The following is a 19,872-nucleotide window of genomic DNA, read 5'->3' as shown; positions in this document are numbered from 1 at the left end:
CAGGAAGCCTACTATGGGCAGGTGTGCTAATCTATGCTGCACTTCATGGGGCTGTTATATTATAAACAAGTATTTGGAACAAAACACATCTTTCACAATAAAAATGTTATCAACCTACAAACTGTGGAGAAGTTACTTATAACTGTAAATGTATGATGAATTCTAAATGGAATAATTACAGTAAAAATAACCAAAAAAAAAAAAAAAGACTAAAAAAAAAAATACCCATTTTGTTTCTTTATACCAGTCAGTCATACAGTATATATTTAAAGTACCTTCTGGTGAAGACAAACTCAACAAACTTATTATAGAAATTTACTATAAAAAGTTCAGTATGATGAAAACTATTACCACCTGGAGCAAAGTACAACCTACTAAAAAATCTACTAACTTGCTCCAAATACTAACTAGAAAATAAATTAGAATTGTCAGTTAATGCCATTATGCAAAATAACAGAATCCCAATGTGTGCCTGTCTGCAACATAACATTAAAAAAACAACAACAACAAAAAAAAAAACTTTTAGTTTCACACATTCCACTGGGCACAAGAATCAAAGGCCATTCACGCAAAGTCAACATGCATCAGTATCACACTTATACAAAGAGATTTATCAGATAAATTCTTTGCAATGTCCAAAAGCTTCAATTTAGTAACAAACTATATAGCTCTATGAACTCAAAAACTATAGAGTAATTTAAATCAACCCAATGGCTCCTCAATTGTTAATTTCATTAACATTAATCTCTTTGTAGTCTCAATTTCTGTGGCAGATAGCTTACCTAGAGAAAGAATTCACACAATGATTGTGAAAATTCTACATACAGGAATTTTTTTTCTCAGCTATCACCAATCAAGCAATAAAAACAAATGAAAATGTCTTTAAAAGGTATATTAAGTCAAAGGTAGCTGGAAGTGGATTGTAAACTGATAATTCAAATAAATTTGATGGAAAAAATAAAACAGTTGAATTTTTGGAAAACAGACAATGCCCAAAGTAAAAACTAAAAATGCAACTACTAAAATGTAACAAAAGGACAGGACCACTTGAGCCTGTGCTATTCAAATGCAAGTATGGATCTTGGGTTCAACTGATACTCCTATTCATTTTCTAACTCTTCTTTATATTCGGAAAATAAAATCTAGTTGATTGTCCTTTCTAAATCTCAACTCCTTCACATCTTTCTGTAAAAACAGCTAAGGAAGCTTTTTAAAAAGGTCCATAAATAATGCTTACCATGGAACTGTTCTTTTGATAATCTAAACATACTGCTCATAGAAATGACAAATTTTCCCCATCTGGCTACTTTTTGAAACTCAAAGATTTGGAAAGTTCTTGTCTATAATTCTTACTAGATAAAGCTCTAGAATCAGGTAATAGAAGTATTTTTACTTAGATGGACTTTAAAAATATATATATAACTTATTAGAAATCCTTTCTTAAATAGTATCTTTCTTGAAGCTCAAATAGTTCATGACAGATTTTAAAATGCAATTTACTGAATTTAAGATGAAACAACAATTTGTTTAAAATATATAGATTATACAGCATGGGCACTCAGACTCAATTATATTTAATGAGGGTTTGTGGTCAGTCTCTAAGGAATCATCCTGGATTATAATAAATCCTACTTTTACCATCACAGAAAAAAAGTAGAAAGAATGCATTATGGATATTTGTTCCAAAATATTCCAAACAATCTTATAATCATTATACTATTCAGTCTGCAACAGCTATAATGCCAAATGTATCATTACTGTAATAATCAATTATGGGAAATATCATATTAAGCATTGCTTTATTTAGTACAAATAACATTGGATTTACCAAGAAGCTACCTTGATAAGAGTTGACACTATATTGACAAATATTAAAGTACAAAACTCTCTAGAGGCTACTATTAATTGGAATTTTGAAATTTCTTTTCAAATGAGGCAGGTTTTGTGTTTGCTGGATGTTCAATGTTTTATTAATAAGAGATATTACAGAATAAAAGGCCACACATCACAAAAATAGCAAAATACAACACACAAAACTGAATGGACTTTGGACCTGTTTAGTGTTTAATTCTGTAAGCTATCAAATTTTGCGACTTTCTGTTCTACACTACATGGCAATGTTATACATGCCAAGTTAAAATAATTTTAACAGTAATAGTATAAAGCCACCCAAATAGAAAGAAACCAGAGTCATAAACATGCCACAGCCTATCATGGTACATATATAGAAAAAATGCATTTTCTTGCAATTTAAAACTCAGCTATGAGAGTTAGAGAAGTTAGTTAAGTTTATAAAAACAAAAGTCATGCAGAGTTAACACTCAAAGCTATGTAGGTTGGTTGCCAAAAAAAGAGAAATCTTAGAAGTTAATGTTATCAATACTAACAATTTTTAGAATCTTTATAGCTTAAGGACCTGCATGTTTTAGTGATAATTTTAGAAAGAGGCAATAATAAAAATAAAATAATGTTCTCAAAAGCAACAGTTTCAACTCTTCAGACCAAAAAACACAACATAGGGAATTACAGTCTCATCTTCCAAGATATCATTCCTATCAATTGCTGTATAACAGCAACTCAAGTTCAATCGGGGCATCAAAAAAACAAAACTAACAACACTCATGATTTTTATAGACAGTTGAGTAGAACAAAACTAGACAAGAAAAGTGTTAATAAGAAACAAGTTATGGCTAGAACTATATAAAGAATAGTGTATGAAGGACAAGATAAATAACTATAAATATTTGTCTGTTTTAAAGCACAAAAAGTTATGATTTCAAATCTCAAATTACTAAGATCCCACTTCTGTGAAATTAAAAGAAATTGCTGCAAGTCTTTATTATAAATGCAATCAGAAAATCTATACAAAATTTCTTCTAGTGGCTTTTAAAGTTACTTTGATCATGAGAAATGCAAGCTTTTGGAACAATGTATTACAACCATCAGTTAAATACTTGTTTCCAAAGGGCTGATTAAACAAATTGTCACTGGCTGACTGCTAAAACAAAAATGCATACATAAAACAGTTTAACATAGCACACAATATTACACCAAAGTGTTTTTCTCATTTCAAGTTTATTAAAACTTTAGCAGTACAAATTATCCAGGTTGCAGATTATCAAAAGATCAACTCAATGAAGTCCACATTTAAAAAAAAAAAAAAGGTAGGGGGCAAACATAAAATAACTCAAAAACAATGAAAACAACATAAAAGAGATTCATCAGCAAGTCTCTAAAACTTAAATTTTGAGACAGAAAGGAAATAAGGTTTACACAACTCACTCATCCACTTTTGTCTTCATCTGTTCCAGGACTTGATTCATGATCAAATTTTTTATTTTTGTCATGTACATGGTCATTTTCTTGACCCTTTGATTTTTGGTTTTCTTTTTCCACTGAGGACCTGGTCTTCTCATCCTCCTTATTTTTCAACGTGGAGGACTTTAATTCACTGTCCTGACTGCTTTGTTTTATTTTTGAGAATGGACTTTGATCTCTATCAGATTTTTTTTCCCTATTATTATTTGAGCTATTATGATCACGATTTTTAGAGTACATTCTTTTCTCACCCTCAGAATTTTCTTTTCTGTGTGAACTCTTACTTTCTTGGTTTCTGTATTTGTCTTTGTTTCTGTTTTGGCTTTCTTCTCTCTCTGAGCTCCGTGAATCCCTTCTCCTCCTCCTCCTATCTTTACTTCTGGATCTTCCTGGTGTAGCTCTTCTCTCTCGGCTTCGTGACCTTCCTCTTCTCCGATACTCTTGCTCTCTGTATCTATGGTACTCTTTGCTTCTGCTTCGATCTCTGTCATGGCTTCGAGATCGCACTCTTCTGCTCCTGTCCCTACTTCTGCTTCGTTCCCTTGTTCTACTATTGTAACTGTGTTTAGCTTTAGTTATATCACGTTCTCTGCTCCTGGACTGGGCACGTCTATCCTTTTCTTTACTTTTACTATGATCATGCTCATTACTTTTTGATTCTAACTGTTTAGACTTTTCTTTGCTCCTACTCCTTTCCTGATCTTTTCCTTTAGAATCAGACTGCTTTTCTTTTTCTTTAACATTTTCATGATCCCTTTCTTTACTCCTTGACCTCATCCTCTTTTCTTCATGTCTGTTATGTTTTGGATCTCTTTCCTTACTCTTAGATTTCTCTTGGCTCTTACTCCTACTTTTAGATTTGCCCCTTTTCTTCACTTTGTTTTTATTATATTTATCATCTTTTTCTGAATTTCTTCTGATGTCTCTCTCTTTGCTGTTAGATTTATGGTCTTTAACTTTCTTTTCCTTTTCATTTTTTCTGTTTGGACTCTCAGACACATGCCTATGATCAGTTATTTTTCTCTCTTTTACTCTAACAGGACTCCTTTGGTTTTCTTTTACTTCATTTAACTCACTCCTAAAAAGGGGAAAAAAAACTTTTGACAATATTGTTAGGAAAAGAACAGAATAGCTATAGCTAAAAGGTAATGTGTTTTCCTTAAAACATGCAGAAATCTCTGAAATAGCTATTAATAATTTGATGTACAATAGTAAAAACAAAAACCTAGAAATAAAAGGTAAATCTTACTTATCCCCTTTGATCCATCTTTCACCACTTGATACCCTCATTCTTTGAGCTCTTTGCATCTCTTGCCTCCAATGTGGAGGAGTCTCACTACGTCTGAACCGATCCCTTGATCTGGATCTGGAAGGAGTTCGGTAACGCTTAGGAAAATAAAAAAGGGGAAAAAAAATCAACACCAGAACAACAAAATGCTGTAAAAGCAAAGTAAGAATAGCTAACGCATTTCTAAATTCAAGTAAATATCTGTTACTTCTATGTTCTCTAAAATTATTAAATTTTAGTGAAATGGGGGTGAAGTTCAGTGGTAGAGAGTATTGTGCTTCACATGCATAAGGCCCTGGGTTCAATTCCCAGCATCCATTAAATTACTAAAATTCCCCAATTTTCAGGTATGAAATCAAGAAGGCCGAGAAACTTTAAGTAGTCACATTATAAATTCCAAATAATAAACTTTAACTACAGAAACTCTAGCCAAACATTTTCCCATGGAAGAGTCTGTCCAAGTGGTGATAGAGCATACTACGAAATATTAACTCTTATAAGATGCTAAGATTCAATGTGAATGTTGTATACACAAAGATGTTCATTTATTCAGCCAATATTTACTCAGCCTTAGAATGGCTAACTACTCTATCTTGCACTGAGAAAACAGTGAGCCAACATATATCTGATTTTGTTCTCCTGAAACTTATTCTACAGGGGCAAGGAAAACACATGGACAGATACATAGTCATAATATCAAACATATGCAACTAGACCAGATTGAGTATAAAAGGAGAAAAGGTGCTCAAAGAATAAGTAACAAAGAGATCTGACCTAAAAAGAGATTTGATCAGTTAAAATAATAAAAGGTGAAAAACCAAACAAGGTTCATGATGTGTTACATAGGGAAGGGTGAGGAAAAGAAAGCAAAGAGAAGGTTTGGGGATATAGTTCAGTTGGTAGAGTGCTCACCTTGCATGCACAAGGCCCTCGGTTCAATCCCCAGCACCACAAAATAAATAAATAAAATTAAAAAGAAAAGAAAGCAAAGGCAGTAAGGATAGATGAGGAAAAACAAGTAAGGTGCAAGAAATACAAGCTGAGGGCTGGGGATGTATAGCTGAGTGGTAGAGCACTTATCTGGCACCCATAAAGCCCTGGGTTTTACTTCTAGCAAGGGGAAAAAAAGGAGGAAGGAAGCGAAAAATACTATGCTAAAGGTTCTGAGACTCAAAGAAACACCATGTTTCAGAAATGATGAGAAGACAGGTCAGATATAACTAAAGCTAAAAATTGCAAGGGAAAGTAGACTAGATGATACTGGGTCTTATCAACCACAGTAATAATTTTGGATTTATCCTAAGATCAATGGTAGATGTAATGTGATCAGATTTTCTTTCTTTTAAAATTGACTATTCTGGCTATTAACAAAAAGAATTAGATCAGTGATCCTCAAGGTATGATCTAGGGATTGAAAGATACAGGGTATCTATTTAATCAAAACTATTTTCAGAATAATATTCTATTTGTCTTTCTAATTTCTGTCCTTTCATTATCATACAGGGAGTTATTCAGATACTATATGCCATGTTGTCATTGCTTCATAGCAATTGTAATGTGTGCTTAAATATGCTTGTGATTGAAATTATTTTTCAGTTTTAACTTTCAAAAGAATAAATACAGATAGATATAACTCTCACCAACAAAAACTATTTGGGTCCTCAAAATTTTTAAGTGTGAAGCAGTATCCAAACAAACAAAAAAAACTTGAGAAGTACCAAAATACCTGTTGTGAAGCCATTTATAATTCAGACAATGATAAACTGAATTAACATGATGAAAGTGAAGCTTGAGAGCAGCAGGTGGATTTCAGAGTATCAAGCAGGCAAAACTAACAGGATTTTGGGATGGATAAGATATATAAAATATGAATAAAAGGGTAGATTAAAATAACACTTAGGCTACAGGGTTAGAAAAGAGTCAGGTCTGAAGAAAAAGTGCTTATGCTCAACCTTCTATATGCTAGGTTTGAGCTGTTCATTAATTGAGTTTTCAGCCATGGGAATAATGAGACTGCCCAAGGAACATGTACAGTATGAAATGAGCTAGAACTTCAAGGAGTGTGAACCATACTGGAAAAAATCCTCTGGATTTTGTGACTTGGAATCGAAATATAGCAAGTACTATTTTCAGGAGAATGGTAGTAGTAAAAGAAAAACTGAAATGCTTGAAGCACCCTAGTAAATGAAATACAAAGTATAGCTATGTTTCTAGAAAGTTTTGAAAGCATAGAAGGTATTTAAATTCTGAAAGGGAACACCTAGTAAAAATAAGAGTACAGATATGGTAGGCAAGAAGTAGTAAGGGTCACAAGACCTTGAAAACATTATATAACATGTAAATATATAAATCAATTATTGTAGATTTTCAGTTTAGAAGTACCAACACATAAAAGTTATTATAAAAAGATATATTATTCAATATCTGCATCTGCCCTAAATTTTTGTAATTTGTATAAGTAAAATAATTTAAATAATTTAAAAAAATACTCTAAAATTCAGTGTTGGGAATTACATCTAGAGCCTTGCACATGCTAGGCAAGTGCTCTACCGCTGAGCTTTGTCCTAACCTTCTACAATTCTTTCAGGGAGATAAATGCAATACTATTACAATTTCTGGGTGAAGAAGCACCTACCCTTGGTCCTCTTCCTTTAATTTTCCTGCCAGACCTAGTAACTAAGAGACGTCTCTGGTATGAAGCAGGCTGGGAGTTAGGTAGATTACTAGAAGGAAGCAAAGGGAAAATTAAAACACATTATCGTTATAAAAATTAATCTGGAGAATGTAGATTTACTGATCTAAATTAATGCATTTAAAATTCTACATGAAATCAGTGTTTCTTAACCTAAAATGTTATCAGGTCTTAATAAAAATCTGAAAAAGTATGATGTTTTTTTCAAATGTTAATGACTAGAGAGAGCTACAGGTCATTAGGACCCAAGAGTCAGAAATTCTAAGCTTGTAATGTGAAGATGAAAGATTACCTACCCCAAATGCCAATCAAACCCTAGAAAGAAACATTGTTCATTACAAAAATGAAGCTGATTTGATAGTACTAAGGAAAATCAACAAGAAAGAGCTCAGAAGTTCTGATGAAGAAAAAATTTAAAACTATCTTATACTAAAGTACCTTATTATCACATAAAAGAAGCTGTTCATTGGTAATAGAAGTATAAACAAATGTAAATGTAAGTAATGTGAATTAAGCAGAGGCAAGCTGATCAACATGAGGTAAATGTTCGTATCATGGTTTATAAAGAAAGTGAATTCAAATAAATTACATGCATTTAATTACCTCGTGAATATCCACATAAATGATATTTGAAAAGTTCACTAAAGTAAACTTTGGTAGTTCATATAGTTTCTCTTTAATCTTTACTTTCTAAGAAATATCCCTTTCTATCTTCCATTTACAGAACTTAAAGAGGAATTTTGCTAATATTCCTATATTTACAAAAAAGAATTTCTATCTTGGGACAAAGTCACCAATTAAATCTTGACTCAAGTATTTTGAAAAATAGAAAACTCTCTATAATAAGGTATATAAGATATTCTACAAAATACATTTACATACCACTCTCTCTCTCTTTCTCTCTCTCTGTTTTTCCTTTCTTTGTCTTCAGCTTTAGGAGGACTTTTTCTCATTAGGAATCTATTTTCTGGTATAGGAGGGATCTCTTCTGGACGGACAGTAGACTGGGGTTGTGCATCAAGATTTTCTGCTTCACTTTCACTAGATGGGCTTAATAGAAATACACAAAATAAATTTCATTCAGTTATTATGTACATACCCAAAATTTCCAATTGTTTGTATTTCTCTCATTTATGTCACAACATATATACTATCTTGTACCCCCGCCCCTGCAAAGGGGAAAATCTTCTTCCATTCCTTTTACAAACCAAATAAGCAATCAAAAAACAAAATAAAATATTTGTAGCAGGGCCTGGTGGTGCACACTTGTATTCCCAGGAGCTCGGAGGCTGAAGCAGGAGGACTGCAAGTTCAAAGCCTACCTCAACAAAAAGCTGTAAATAACTCAGACCCTGTCTCAAAAGTGGGGGCAGAGGGAGGGGGTAGGCCTGAAATTTGGTTCAGTGGTTAAGCACCCCTGGGTTCAATCTCTGGTATCCTATACCTCCCCAAACTGTTATCACACTCAAAAACATTATTCTAAAATCTATGGGTAAAGATATTAGATTTTTAAAGTCTATAGTACACAGATTATTGCAAACAAAACTGAAAAGAAAGCAAATATGTAGTTAATATCTGCTTTTAATCCACATGCTATCATAAGAACCAAGAAGATAAAGAACATAAAACCCAGGAGAGAATACTATAGAAAATAAGGAACACATTATTTTTTGTAATCCTCATTATCCCAACAATCTCACAGAAAATATATAAACCTAAATCTGGACTGGTGGCATGTGTTCCTAATCCCAGCTACTTAACAAGGTTAAGGCAGGAGACTGAGAGGGGGACAGCCTGGGCAACTGAGTGAGACCTCTTAAAAAAAAAAAAAAGCAAAAATAAGACTGGTGCGGTGTCATGTACCTATAATCTCACCTACTCAGGAAGCTGAGGCAAGAAAATTGCAAATCTGAAGCCAGTCTAGGCAAGTTAATGATACTCTGTATCAAAATAAAATAAAAAGGGTTGGGGATGTAGTTCACTGGTAGACTGTTTACCTAGCGTGCTTGAGACCCTGGGTTCAATCTCCAAAACAAAACAAACCAAAACCAAAACTCTATACTATAAACTAGTGCATCATTTCTTAGAGAAAACACAAAATGAACTCAGAGGGAATGAATGTACTGTTTTAATTTAGTGACTGTAGCATATAAGATTGGTCTTATGATACTCTAGGCAATAAAAATTTCTATTATAATGCTCATGTGTAATTGATTCAAAATCTCAATAGATTTATTTATAAAACAGAAGGGAATCAGAATATAAAGCTATTATTATAAAAGTAAGACCTTTTTTTGCTTTTCTTTCGCTTCTTCTTTTCTTTCTTGTGTTTTCGGGAATTTTTCCTATGCTTCTTTTTTCTTTTTTTTGACTTCTCTTCAGAAGCACTTTCAGAGTCAGAAGAATCAGAAGAGGACTGAGAATCACTTGAGCTATCTGAATCACTGGATGATGATGAGGAAGAAGATGATGACTTATGCCTTTTCTTTTCTTCTTTCTTAACTTTAATAAAAACAAAAAGGTTTGGTTCAATTAATTTTTATATAAACTTTATAAGCATAAATTTTAAAATTTCTGTAGATTCCCACAACTCTAGTATTTAAATGAGCTCATCTAGTTATAGGAATTGAGGGGTAATGAGGTACAAGAAAGGAATCAAGACTCAGCTTTAGAATTCAGATCTCCACATCAATGGGTCAAAATCATACCTATTAGCTAAAGAATTTTTGAAAAGAAATGTTAGTATAAAATGCCAAACTGAGGGCTGAGGTTGTGGCTAAGTGGTAGAGCGCTTGCCTAGCATGTGTGAGGCACTGAGTTTTATTCTTAGCACCTCATATAAATAAAAAAAAAAAAAAACCCACTGACAACTAAAAAAAATGCCAAACTGAGTTACATTTAAGAAACATTTGAATAACAAACTTTTTTGGTTTTTTTGTTGTGGTGCTGAAGGATTGAACCTAGGCCTTGTGCACACAAAGGCAAGCATTCTACCAACTGAGCTATATCCTCAGCCCTTGAATAACAACTTTTAAAGAGGCAAAGAATTAAACATTTAAGATCCCCTAGATTCTAATCATCTTATGTAGCCTTCTATGTTTTCTCTTATCATCAGGCTGGAGGTAGAACTCAGAAAGGAAATTGGGGAAAAAAAACTTTGTAGGAACAAAGATAGGAAACATAATTTTGTTGGCATGGACATATGCTTCAATGTCTGAGTACTCCTATAATGATTAAGAAATATAGCTTTAGTTGAAGTACAGATTCATAACAGAAGTCACTTGCCTAAGAACTGGATTGGGGTCTCTACATTTCAAATTCAAATTTATTTTGGTGCAATAATTATTTTTAAAAGAGTCCAAAAAATTTTAAACAAAGGCTCAATTAATAAAATCCAGAGGGTACAATTGTGGGAAATGCTACATGAAAATGACAGCTTCGTCAAAGAATACATTTCAAAGAAACATAAAGGGAAATGATAAGGGAAACTATTAAACAAATGCAGCCCCCCCCCCCTTGACAGGTTCTTATATTTTGCCCAGGCTGCCTGGGTACAAATCATTCTTCTTCTTCAGCCTCTCAAGTAGGTGGGATCATAGACAGACATGTGCCACCAAGCCTGGCTCAAATGATAAACAAAAAATACTGTACAAGCTGGACACAGTGGGACACACTGGGTAATTCCAGCTACTTAGGAGGCTGAGGCAGAAGGTTCTCAAGTTCAAGGTCAGCCTTAGCAACTAGAGATATAGTTCAGTGGTTGAGAGCCCCTGGGTTCAATTCTCAGTATCAACTCACAAGACTGATCTCAATGTTTAAATTTCATTTGGATCCAGATTCGAACAACAAACAATTAATAAAACAATTATACAGGGGTTGGGGTTCAGTGGTAGAGCATTTGCCTCACACATGTGGGACACTGGGTTTGATCCTCAGCACCACATAAAAATAAATAAAGATTATGTCAATCTATAGCTGAAAAAATATTTAAGAAATAATTGTAGAACATTATCAGGATTATGTGTATTATGTGTATATTATTATGATATTTTTAGAGTTCCCCATTGAAAATAATGCAATATTTATTGGTATTTATTAAACTGTCATACTTAGAATTTGCTCTAAAATGTATTAACAAGACCAGGTATAGTGGCACATGCCTCAAGTAGTCCTAGCTACTCCAGGAAGCATGCAAGGCAGGATCATTTGAACCCAGGGTTTGAGACCAATCTGGGCAAAACAGTGAGATCCCACATTCAAAAAAAAGGGAGTGATTCTGAGGAAGAAGTAGCTGGACATGATAAAACAAGATCAGTCATGAATAAATTGAAGGTGGATAATAAAAATTATGTTATCCATTTTATTTACTTGCACATGTCAATATTTCCTATACAATAATCACAAAGGAAATACATCTTTGAACTGTCTATTGGCTCCCTGATTAAAGGACCTTAGTCAAGGAGTTAAGAGCTGGTTTGTGTTAGTTTTAGGAACACCTGAGGATTTGTTTTGTCTGCTTTTAGTTTTTTATTTAGTATTAGGAATTGAACCTAGGGGCACTTTACCACTAAACTACATCCCCAACCCTTTTTGTTTTATTTTTGAGAAAGGGTCTCACTAAGTTGCTTAGGGTCTTGCTAAGTTGCTGAGGCTGGGCTCAAACTTGTGATCCTCCTGCCTTAGTCTCCCAAGTCGCTGGGATTACAGGCATGCACCATCATGTTCAGCTAAACCTGATTTGATACGTGGGCAAATTATCTTTGCAATTCTTTTTTTCTTTTTCTTTCTTTTTTTTTTTTAAAGTGAGAGATAATTTTTTAATATTTATTTTTTAGTTATTGGCGGACACAACATCTTTGTTGGTATGTGGTGCTGAGGATCGAACCTGGGCCGCACGCATGCCAGGCGAGCGCGCTACCGCTTGAGCCACATCCCCAGCCCCTTCTTTTTCTTTTTTTAAGAGAGAGAGAGAAAATTTTTAATATTTATTTTTTAGTTTTCGGTGGACACAACATCTTTATTTTTTTATTTTTATGTGGTGGTGAGGATTGAACCCAGCGCCCCACGCATGCCAGGCAAGTGCGCTACCGCTTGAGCCACATCCCCAGCCCATGCAATTCTTAATTCAGAATTTATAGGAACATAATAAATCCAAGATAAATGAGAATCTGGCTGAAGTTACTATGTGCATGCCCCAAGGGCTTATGCTTCACGGTCAAGAATGGTAATTTAGTACTGATCACATGCTGCTGCACTAGAGAATGAGAACAAGGTATAAAAGCTGCGGAGTCCCAAATGCAATGTTTTTTTTTTTTTTTTTTTTTTTTTTTAAAGAGAGAGTGAGAGAGGAGAGAGAGAGAGAGAGAGAGAGAGAGAATTTTTAATATTTATTTTTTAGTTCTCGGTGGACACAACATCTTTGTTGGTATATGGTGCTGAGGATCGAACCCGGGCCGCACGCATGCCAGGCAAGTGCGCTACCGCTGAGCCACATCCCCAGCCCCCAAATGCAATGATTTAACTGAACATTCAGTTATGTTTCTTGGGAGAAACATGAACACATCAAATATAAGATGCCTGGGAATCATGAGATCTCCAATATGCTGTTGTTGTCCTAGCTGTGTTACTTCCTATCCTGTCTCTTTTCTTAAAAGAAACTTAATGCTGATGAAGTCTATTTTGTTGTATGAGTCAAACTGTTAATCTGAACCACTGCTGCTGGCAAGGCAGAGTGGGTATTCAAACATGTAAAAACTAAAAAATCTACTAATGTATAATGTACAAAACTAAAAAACTGAGAAGTATGCAGGGGTGGGAAGTGGAGTGGGAAATGAAAGTTTTAAAGATACCTAAGGAAGAAAATAAATTCATAATGAGTAAGTCTAAATGAAACCACATAATATGTAAGCAAAATAAAAATACTTCACATAAACACCAAGTATACCTATTAAAATTACTTAATAAAGCTTAGCAATATTTAACCTCATGATTAACAAATCTTTATTCACCAGGTTCAACTTATATTTACTTTGCATTACAATTCTTTCCTATGACAAATGTATCACAAACAATTATAAAAGCAAGTCCACCTTCTCCATCAAGTGTATTAAGTGTATTTTAAATGACCGTTATTATATATTACCTTTGTTTGTTTTGTTCTGTTTTTGTGATACTAGGGATTGAACTCAGGACTTAAAAATGCTAGGTAATGCTCTACTACTGATCCCCAGCTCTATACATTACTTTTGGGGAAAAGATTTTTTTTTTTCTTTTTTTGGTACTGGAGATTGAACACAAGGCTGCTTTACCACTGGCTATGTCCCTGACCCTCTTTATTTTTTATTTTGAGACAGGTCTTCCTAAGTTGCCCAGGATGGCCTCAAGTCTCCAATTCTCCTGCCTCAAGTTGCTGGGATGATAGGTATGCTCCAACCACACTCAATAAAAAAAAAGATTTCAGTGAAGCAAGTTTTTAAACAATATGGAAGGTCAAAAAAAGACTCAGAACTATTTTTATATTAATGTAAACTTACTGAGCATCAGACATTTTTGTTTGTTTGGTAAAGGGATTGAACAGAATAGACATTAAGTACAAAAGGAAAATAAACTGTATTTTAAGAAAAGCACCCTAGAATAAAGCTTACAAAGTCTGAAATTGAAAAGATCCCCTGTTCCTCTCTTTTGATGTTTGTCAATATTATTTTATGAGTAAAATTTAACTGATGTGACCTTTTCCTACGAAACCTGCTAAGGAAAATAAGACCAAAAAATGTGAATTCAATGTCAAACAGCATTAGAAAATATATAGTTCGGTGATACATTTATAAAAATTCTCAACTATAATAAAACATATATGTTCCTATAAAGCACTGAACTATGAGAATCTACAATAAGAACAACATGGCCAATGGGGAAAACATTTAAGAGCATAACATTCACTTTTATCAATGACACATTTAAAAAAAAAAAAAAAAAAAAAAGGAAGCCAGGTGCAATGATGGCACACACCTATAATCCCAGCAGCTCCAGGTTGAGGGAGGAGAACTACAAGTTCAAATCGGCCTCAGCAACTTAGCAAGACCCTGTCTCAAAAAGACTGGGGATGTGGCTCAGTGGTTAAGAGCCCCAGGTTCAATTCCTGGTACCAAACATATAGAAAGCACATAAAAATGGCAGCAGTTTTACTTACATTAAGTGGTTCAGAAATCTAAAAACAACAATAAATATGACATTTTACTTTGAAAATGACCTGGGGTTCAGGGGCTGGGGATATGGCTAAAGTAGTAGCACGCTCGCCTGGCATGTGTGAGGCACTGGGTTCGATCCTCAGCACCACATAAAGATAAAATAAATGACCTGGGGTTTGCTTGAGGAGTATCAGAAGGGCTGCAGCTTGTGAATTCTTATAAAATGGTAAAACAGTGATTTGAAATGAGTTTTAAGAGCAGACTGTACAGGGTATGGCTCATAGCACATGTAATGAACTGCAGTAGCTGGTGTATGTCTGAGATGTGTGTGTCAACTTTTTGTATATTCCTATGAAGTAATTCAGCTGGGTACGGGTTTTTCTGCATTCACTTAGTATTTCTTGTAAAAAACATCAGGTATAAGCAAGAAATTGTTATCATATTCAAATTATTTTCTAATATATCAATCACAATGGAAAAAATGCATGTTTTCAAAATAATCAGTCTAGCATAAATAACTTTTTAGGACTTGAAATAGGAGTAAAAATAAGTAGTGGGGAGTAGTTGTCCGTAATGTACTTGTAAAGCAGTAATCATTATAAAGGTCTAAAGTCATTTAAGCATGAGATTTTATATTTTAAAAGGGAAGGTTTTTAGATAAAACAAAAAGCTTAGAAAAAAGAAAAAGAGAAATTACAAATAAGATGGAATACATTCATTTCTTCCTGGTTCTAGTAGACACCTTAGATATTCAAAGAACATACATCAAGAAGACTCTGAGGGGGGCTGGGATTGTGGCTCAGCAGTAGAGCATTTGCCTGGCACATATGAATGTGAGGCTCTGGGTTCGATCCTCAGCACCACATAAAAAGAAATAAATAAAGATTAAAAAAAAAAAAAAAAGAAGACGACTCTGAGGGGCTGGGATATATCTCAGCTGGTAGAGTGTTTGCCCCGTGTGCACAAGGCCGTGGGTTCAATCCCCAGCACCACCACCAAAAAAAAAAAAAAAAAAAAAGACAAGACTCTGAAGGGTAGAAAGAAGGAAAGTGATCAAGGATCTCTGGCCTTGGGAATGACAAAATTCTAATTTTGCCACCCATATATCTGAAACTGTATGCTAGAGAAAAGTGCATCTGCATCTCAGATATGCTAATGCGCATTTTTTTTTAAGTCTCAAGAAAACCCTGCTCTCTCCAGACAAAAAACTGAGAAAAATTCTGATGATTTAGTTAAACAGAAAGTGATTTTTCTTTTTTCTTTTGGCCAATACCTCTCTATGACGACCAAATAAAAAAAAAATGTGCCATTGCCTGCTTTTCCCCTTATCAATATCAGCAGAGATTAAGTGGAGAAATTGGATTTCCAATCATCCTGCCCTTGGTGAAAGCAAGCAGCATTCCTCTTCCCTTGCCAGAGTAATTTCAGTAGAAACAAAGTAGGAAGCCTTAGCATCAATTGTCTGTAACTCTCCCTCTGTGTTGGCACATGACAGCTGGGTAAAGGACTCTTTAAACCTTGCAGACTCTCAAATGAAAAAGATCAGAATTAATATGGCAAAACATTTCATAACTAAACTACAATACTAAAGAACACCCAGGTTTCCCAATCAGCCTCTGAGTAGCAAATAAAGCAGACCAGAATAACACTAGATTTAACACACATGCTAAATCTAGAAGTGATTGGTAGCAAAAATAGAAAAATATAAACAGAACTTAATGTCTCATAATACCCAAAATGTTCATGATACAAGGGGGAAAAAAAAGAAAGAAAAAGAAAAAACCAGCCACTTTAATAAACCAGGAAAAACACAACTTAAGTGAAAAAAGATAATCAAAATATACTAAATCAAGATGACTTAGGTATTGGAATTAAGTCAGAAGGATTTATTTATTTATATTTTTGGCAATAGTGGGAACTGAACTCAGGGCCATATACATGTGAGGCAAGTCTCTACACTAAACTATACCCACAGATCCATTTATTTTATTTTGAGACAGGGTCTCACTAAGTTGCTGAGGCTGGCCTCAGATTTTTATTTTCCTATTTTGGCCTCCTGAGTAACTGGGATTACAGGCATCCACCACTGTGGCTTGTCTGAGAAGAATAAAAAAGAAGTCATCAATTAAAAAAAAAAAAAAAAAGGTTTGAACTGCATGCAGTGGAGGGTGCCTATAGTCCCAGATGCTCAGTACACTAGGAAGAATCTCTTGACCCAGGAATTCAAGGCCAGCCTAGGCAACAGATCAAGACACTGTTTCAAAAAAGAATGGAATGTACCAACAAATCCCACCATTGTGTACACCCATAATGCATCAAATAAAAAATAAGAGGAGGAAACAAATAAAATCCATTTGAAACTGGGCAGGAGGGAGCTAGCTCCTAGGAGCAATTACAAACTTCTAAAACAGATTTAAAAAGTGAAAAATCTCAGAAGATATAAAGTACCAAATGGAAATTTTAGAACTAAGATATACAATACGAGGGGTGGGGGTGGGGAACCAATCCAGAACTAACTTAACTTACTATAAACACTCAACAGCAGAGTAGACATGACAGAGGAAAGAATTAGTAAGTTAGAAGAGAGATCAACAGAAACCCCCCAACCTGGATGGCACAAAGAAAACACATTCAACAACAACAACAACAAAAAATGAGTAAAGCCTCACAGACTCACAGAATAATAACATTTGTGTGACTGAAGTCCCAGAAGAAAAGGAGAAAACGTCAAAAAGTATTCTAATTAGTAATAGAAGAAATTTTTCTACATCTGGAAAAATGTATAGATCCACAGATTCAAGAAGCTGAGTGAGCTGTGTAGGGTAGTACATGCTTGTAATCCCAGCAACTCAGGAGGTTTAGGAGGGAGGATCCCAAGTTCAAGGCCAGTCTGAACATCCTGGCAAGACCCTTTCTTAAAGTAAAAAATATAGAAAGGGCTGGGAATGAAGCTTAGTGGCAGAGCACCCCTGGGATCAACCCTCAGTACCACAAAGAAAAAAAACGCTGAGTGAGTCTAAAATACGATTAACTCTAATACACACCAAGACACACTACAAACAAACTTCTAAAAACAAAACATTGAAAGCAGCTAGAAGCCTGGTGTAGTGATAGATACCTGTAATCTCAAGCATTAGGAGGATGAGGTAGAAGGATCATAAATTTGAGGCCAGCCTCAGCAACTTGGTCAAAATATGAAATGGGAGCTGGGGTTGTGGCTTAGTGGTAGAGTGCTCGCCTAGCACATGCAAGGCCCTGGGTTCAATCCTCAGCACCACATAAAAATAAATAAATAAATATATTGAGTTCAGTGTCTACCAAAGTTACAAATGCACAATCCTTGTAATTTGGTAAGTTTTAGGAATTTATCCTACATGATCAATATATGAACATATGTGTGGAATTGAGGTACAAATGTGGGAATGGGAACTCTAATGGACAGAGACAGGAAGGAGAATTTTATTACATATTTTAAATGTGATTATGTTGTTACACATTCTAAATTTTAAACCAAAAGAACAGACTAAATTTTAAAAATTGGGTATATAGTTTTAGTTAGGAAGAATAAGTTTGGGTTTTTTTATGTTTATTTATACAGTATGGTGACTATAATTAATAATAATGCATTATGTATTTCAAAACCACAGACAGAAAAACTTACATGTTCTCACTACTAAAAATAAGTTTGAGGGATTAGATATAACAATTAGTTTGATTTTCTTCCCAAATTGTTCATATAGATCATCACTTTGAACCCCATAATTTTATATGCAATAACTTCTCATTTTACCATAAAAATCTTTTTAAAGAGCATTTTAAAACTCTTAAGTATGACTATTGTTTTCACCTCACTCTCAATACAAAGGAACAAAACTAAACCACAAAATCCTAATCCCTGCCTAACCATTTACACAAGATAAAGTGCAAAATATCTTTTACATGCACTTAAGTATCCTTAAGGTAAAAATGAAACAGAAGTAAAAGCAAAAGCCACAACACAAAGTTAAGAATCATAATGAATGAAAAGGAATTATAAAGAGTAACACTTTCCTGGGTTATTTCTGATGTCTTGATTTAATTATCTGGTTTTTTTTTTTTTTTTTTTTTTTTTTTTACAGTACTAGGGATAGAACAGAAGATCTCACACATGCATCCCCAGGCCTTGAGTTTATTTTAGATTATGTAGTTCACTTATCATTATGTTAAAGAATTTCCCAAACCTGTCCCCTGACCTTTATTAGTGAGGGTGGGGTGGGGATAGTGGTGGCGAGCTTGTAATCCTATCAATTAAGTATTGGACTTACCAGTATAATATTAAGGTTTAAAAAACAAACTTCAGAACATCTTATCTGTAAAAACCCCATTGGGTCTTAAAACCAATGAATTTTATTTGAACCTGTAACAGTTAATTTCCAAATTAACCTTCAAAATAAAATTTGAAATAAAGAGCTATTCCCAAAATGGTTTCCTTCAGAAAATTTCATTTCGTATTACTGGTCTTCTCTTCTAAATAATATCTAAGTTTAACATCCCACTCACTACTTTCCAGTAAAAGTATCAGAAATACTTTAAAAATAAAGACACTGAAATGAGCCTATCATGTCTCCTGAGTAGATATATTCTTTGTAAGATGAAAATGCCCTAAGTGAAAAATGCATTTAATACCTCAACCTACCAAACATCATGGCTTAGCAACACAACATAACAGAGACACATCACTTGCAGTTAGTTGACTGGCTGATAGAGCTATGGCATTGTTGCCATGTTCTACCACAGAAGAGTATGTACCACCGTGATGACAAATATATATTAGTTTTTGTCCATAAATCATAACTCTTTCCCAAACCCAGGCTACAGAAACTATAATTTTCCCCCCCAGGAAGGTTAAAAAACCTCATCTTTACTGGGTGTAGTAGTGCATGCTTATTGAGAGGCTAAGGCAGGAGAACCTTAAGTTTGAGGGCAGTCTCAGCAACCTGACATGGCCCTACGCAACTTACTGAGACCCTGTCAAAATAAAAAAGGGCTAGATAGCTCAGTGGTAAAGAGCCCCTGTGTTCAATCCCCATTATGCCACCCTCCCAAAAAGAAAAAGAAACTCTAATCTTCCTCCACCTTTCTGTCTTGGAGAGTGCCTAAAAAATTCTCTGAAGCTATCCTATCTGATAATAGATCTCAAGACCTCATTTCAGAAGAGGTCTTGCCTTATACCTGGGAAGAAGGACTGTTGCATGGAAAGATCAAGAAGAATCTGGACAGGCCTTGGTGGATATTTTCATCAGTCTATAAGCATTAGATCATACCCTGTTTGCCACATTTTTACACAGTTGTCATGTTACAGTCATGCTTAGGCAATGAAGTCTCAATAAACACGCAAACAACAGGGG

General features: G+C 34.4%; 1 protein-coding gene across 5 annotated transcripts in view; it reads right to left on the bottom strand.

Annotated features, from left to right (window-relative positions):
• Positions 1 to 3,056: 3,056 nt before the first annotated feature.
• The window catches only part of Ppig (peptidylprolyl isomerase G), a 54,523-nt gene continuing 37,707 nt past the window's right edge, over positions 3,057 to 19,872 (bottom strand). For all 5 annotated transcript variants that reach the window (XM_013358311.4, XM_078017542.1, XM_013358310.4 and 2 more), the window contains 5 exons: positions 9,587 to 9,800; positions 8,181 to 8,348; positions 7,242 to 7,329; positions 4,568 to 4,704; positions 3,057 to 4,396 (listed from right to left, as the gene is read on the bottom strand). In XM_013358311.4, coding sequence (XP_013213765.2) covers positions 3,283 to 4,396; positions 4,568 to 4,704; positions 7,242 to 7,329; positions 8,181 to 8,348; positions 9,587 to 9,800 — 1,721 coding nt within the window. In that variant the 3' untranslated portion in view covers positions 3,057 to 3,282. The remainder of the gene's footprint in view (positions 4,397 to 4,567; positions 4,705 to 7,241; positions 7,330 to 8,180; positions 8,349 to 9,586; positions 9,801 to 19,872) is intronic.

Source organism: Ictidomys tridecemlineatus, chromosome 7 (assembly GCF_052094955.1).
Source record: "Ictidomys tridecemlineatus isolate mIctTri1 chromosome 7, mIctTri1.hap1, whole genome shotgun sequence".
In the NCBI taxonomy this organism is placed as follows: Eukaryota; Metazoa; Chordata; class Mammalia; order Rodentia; family Sciuridae; genus Ictidomys; species Ictidomys tridecemlineatus.
This window is presented reverse-complemented; position numbering and strand designations above follow the sequence as displayed.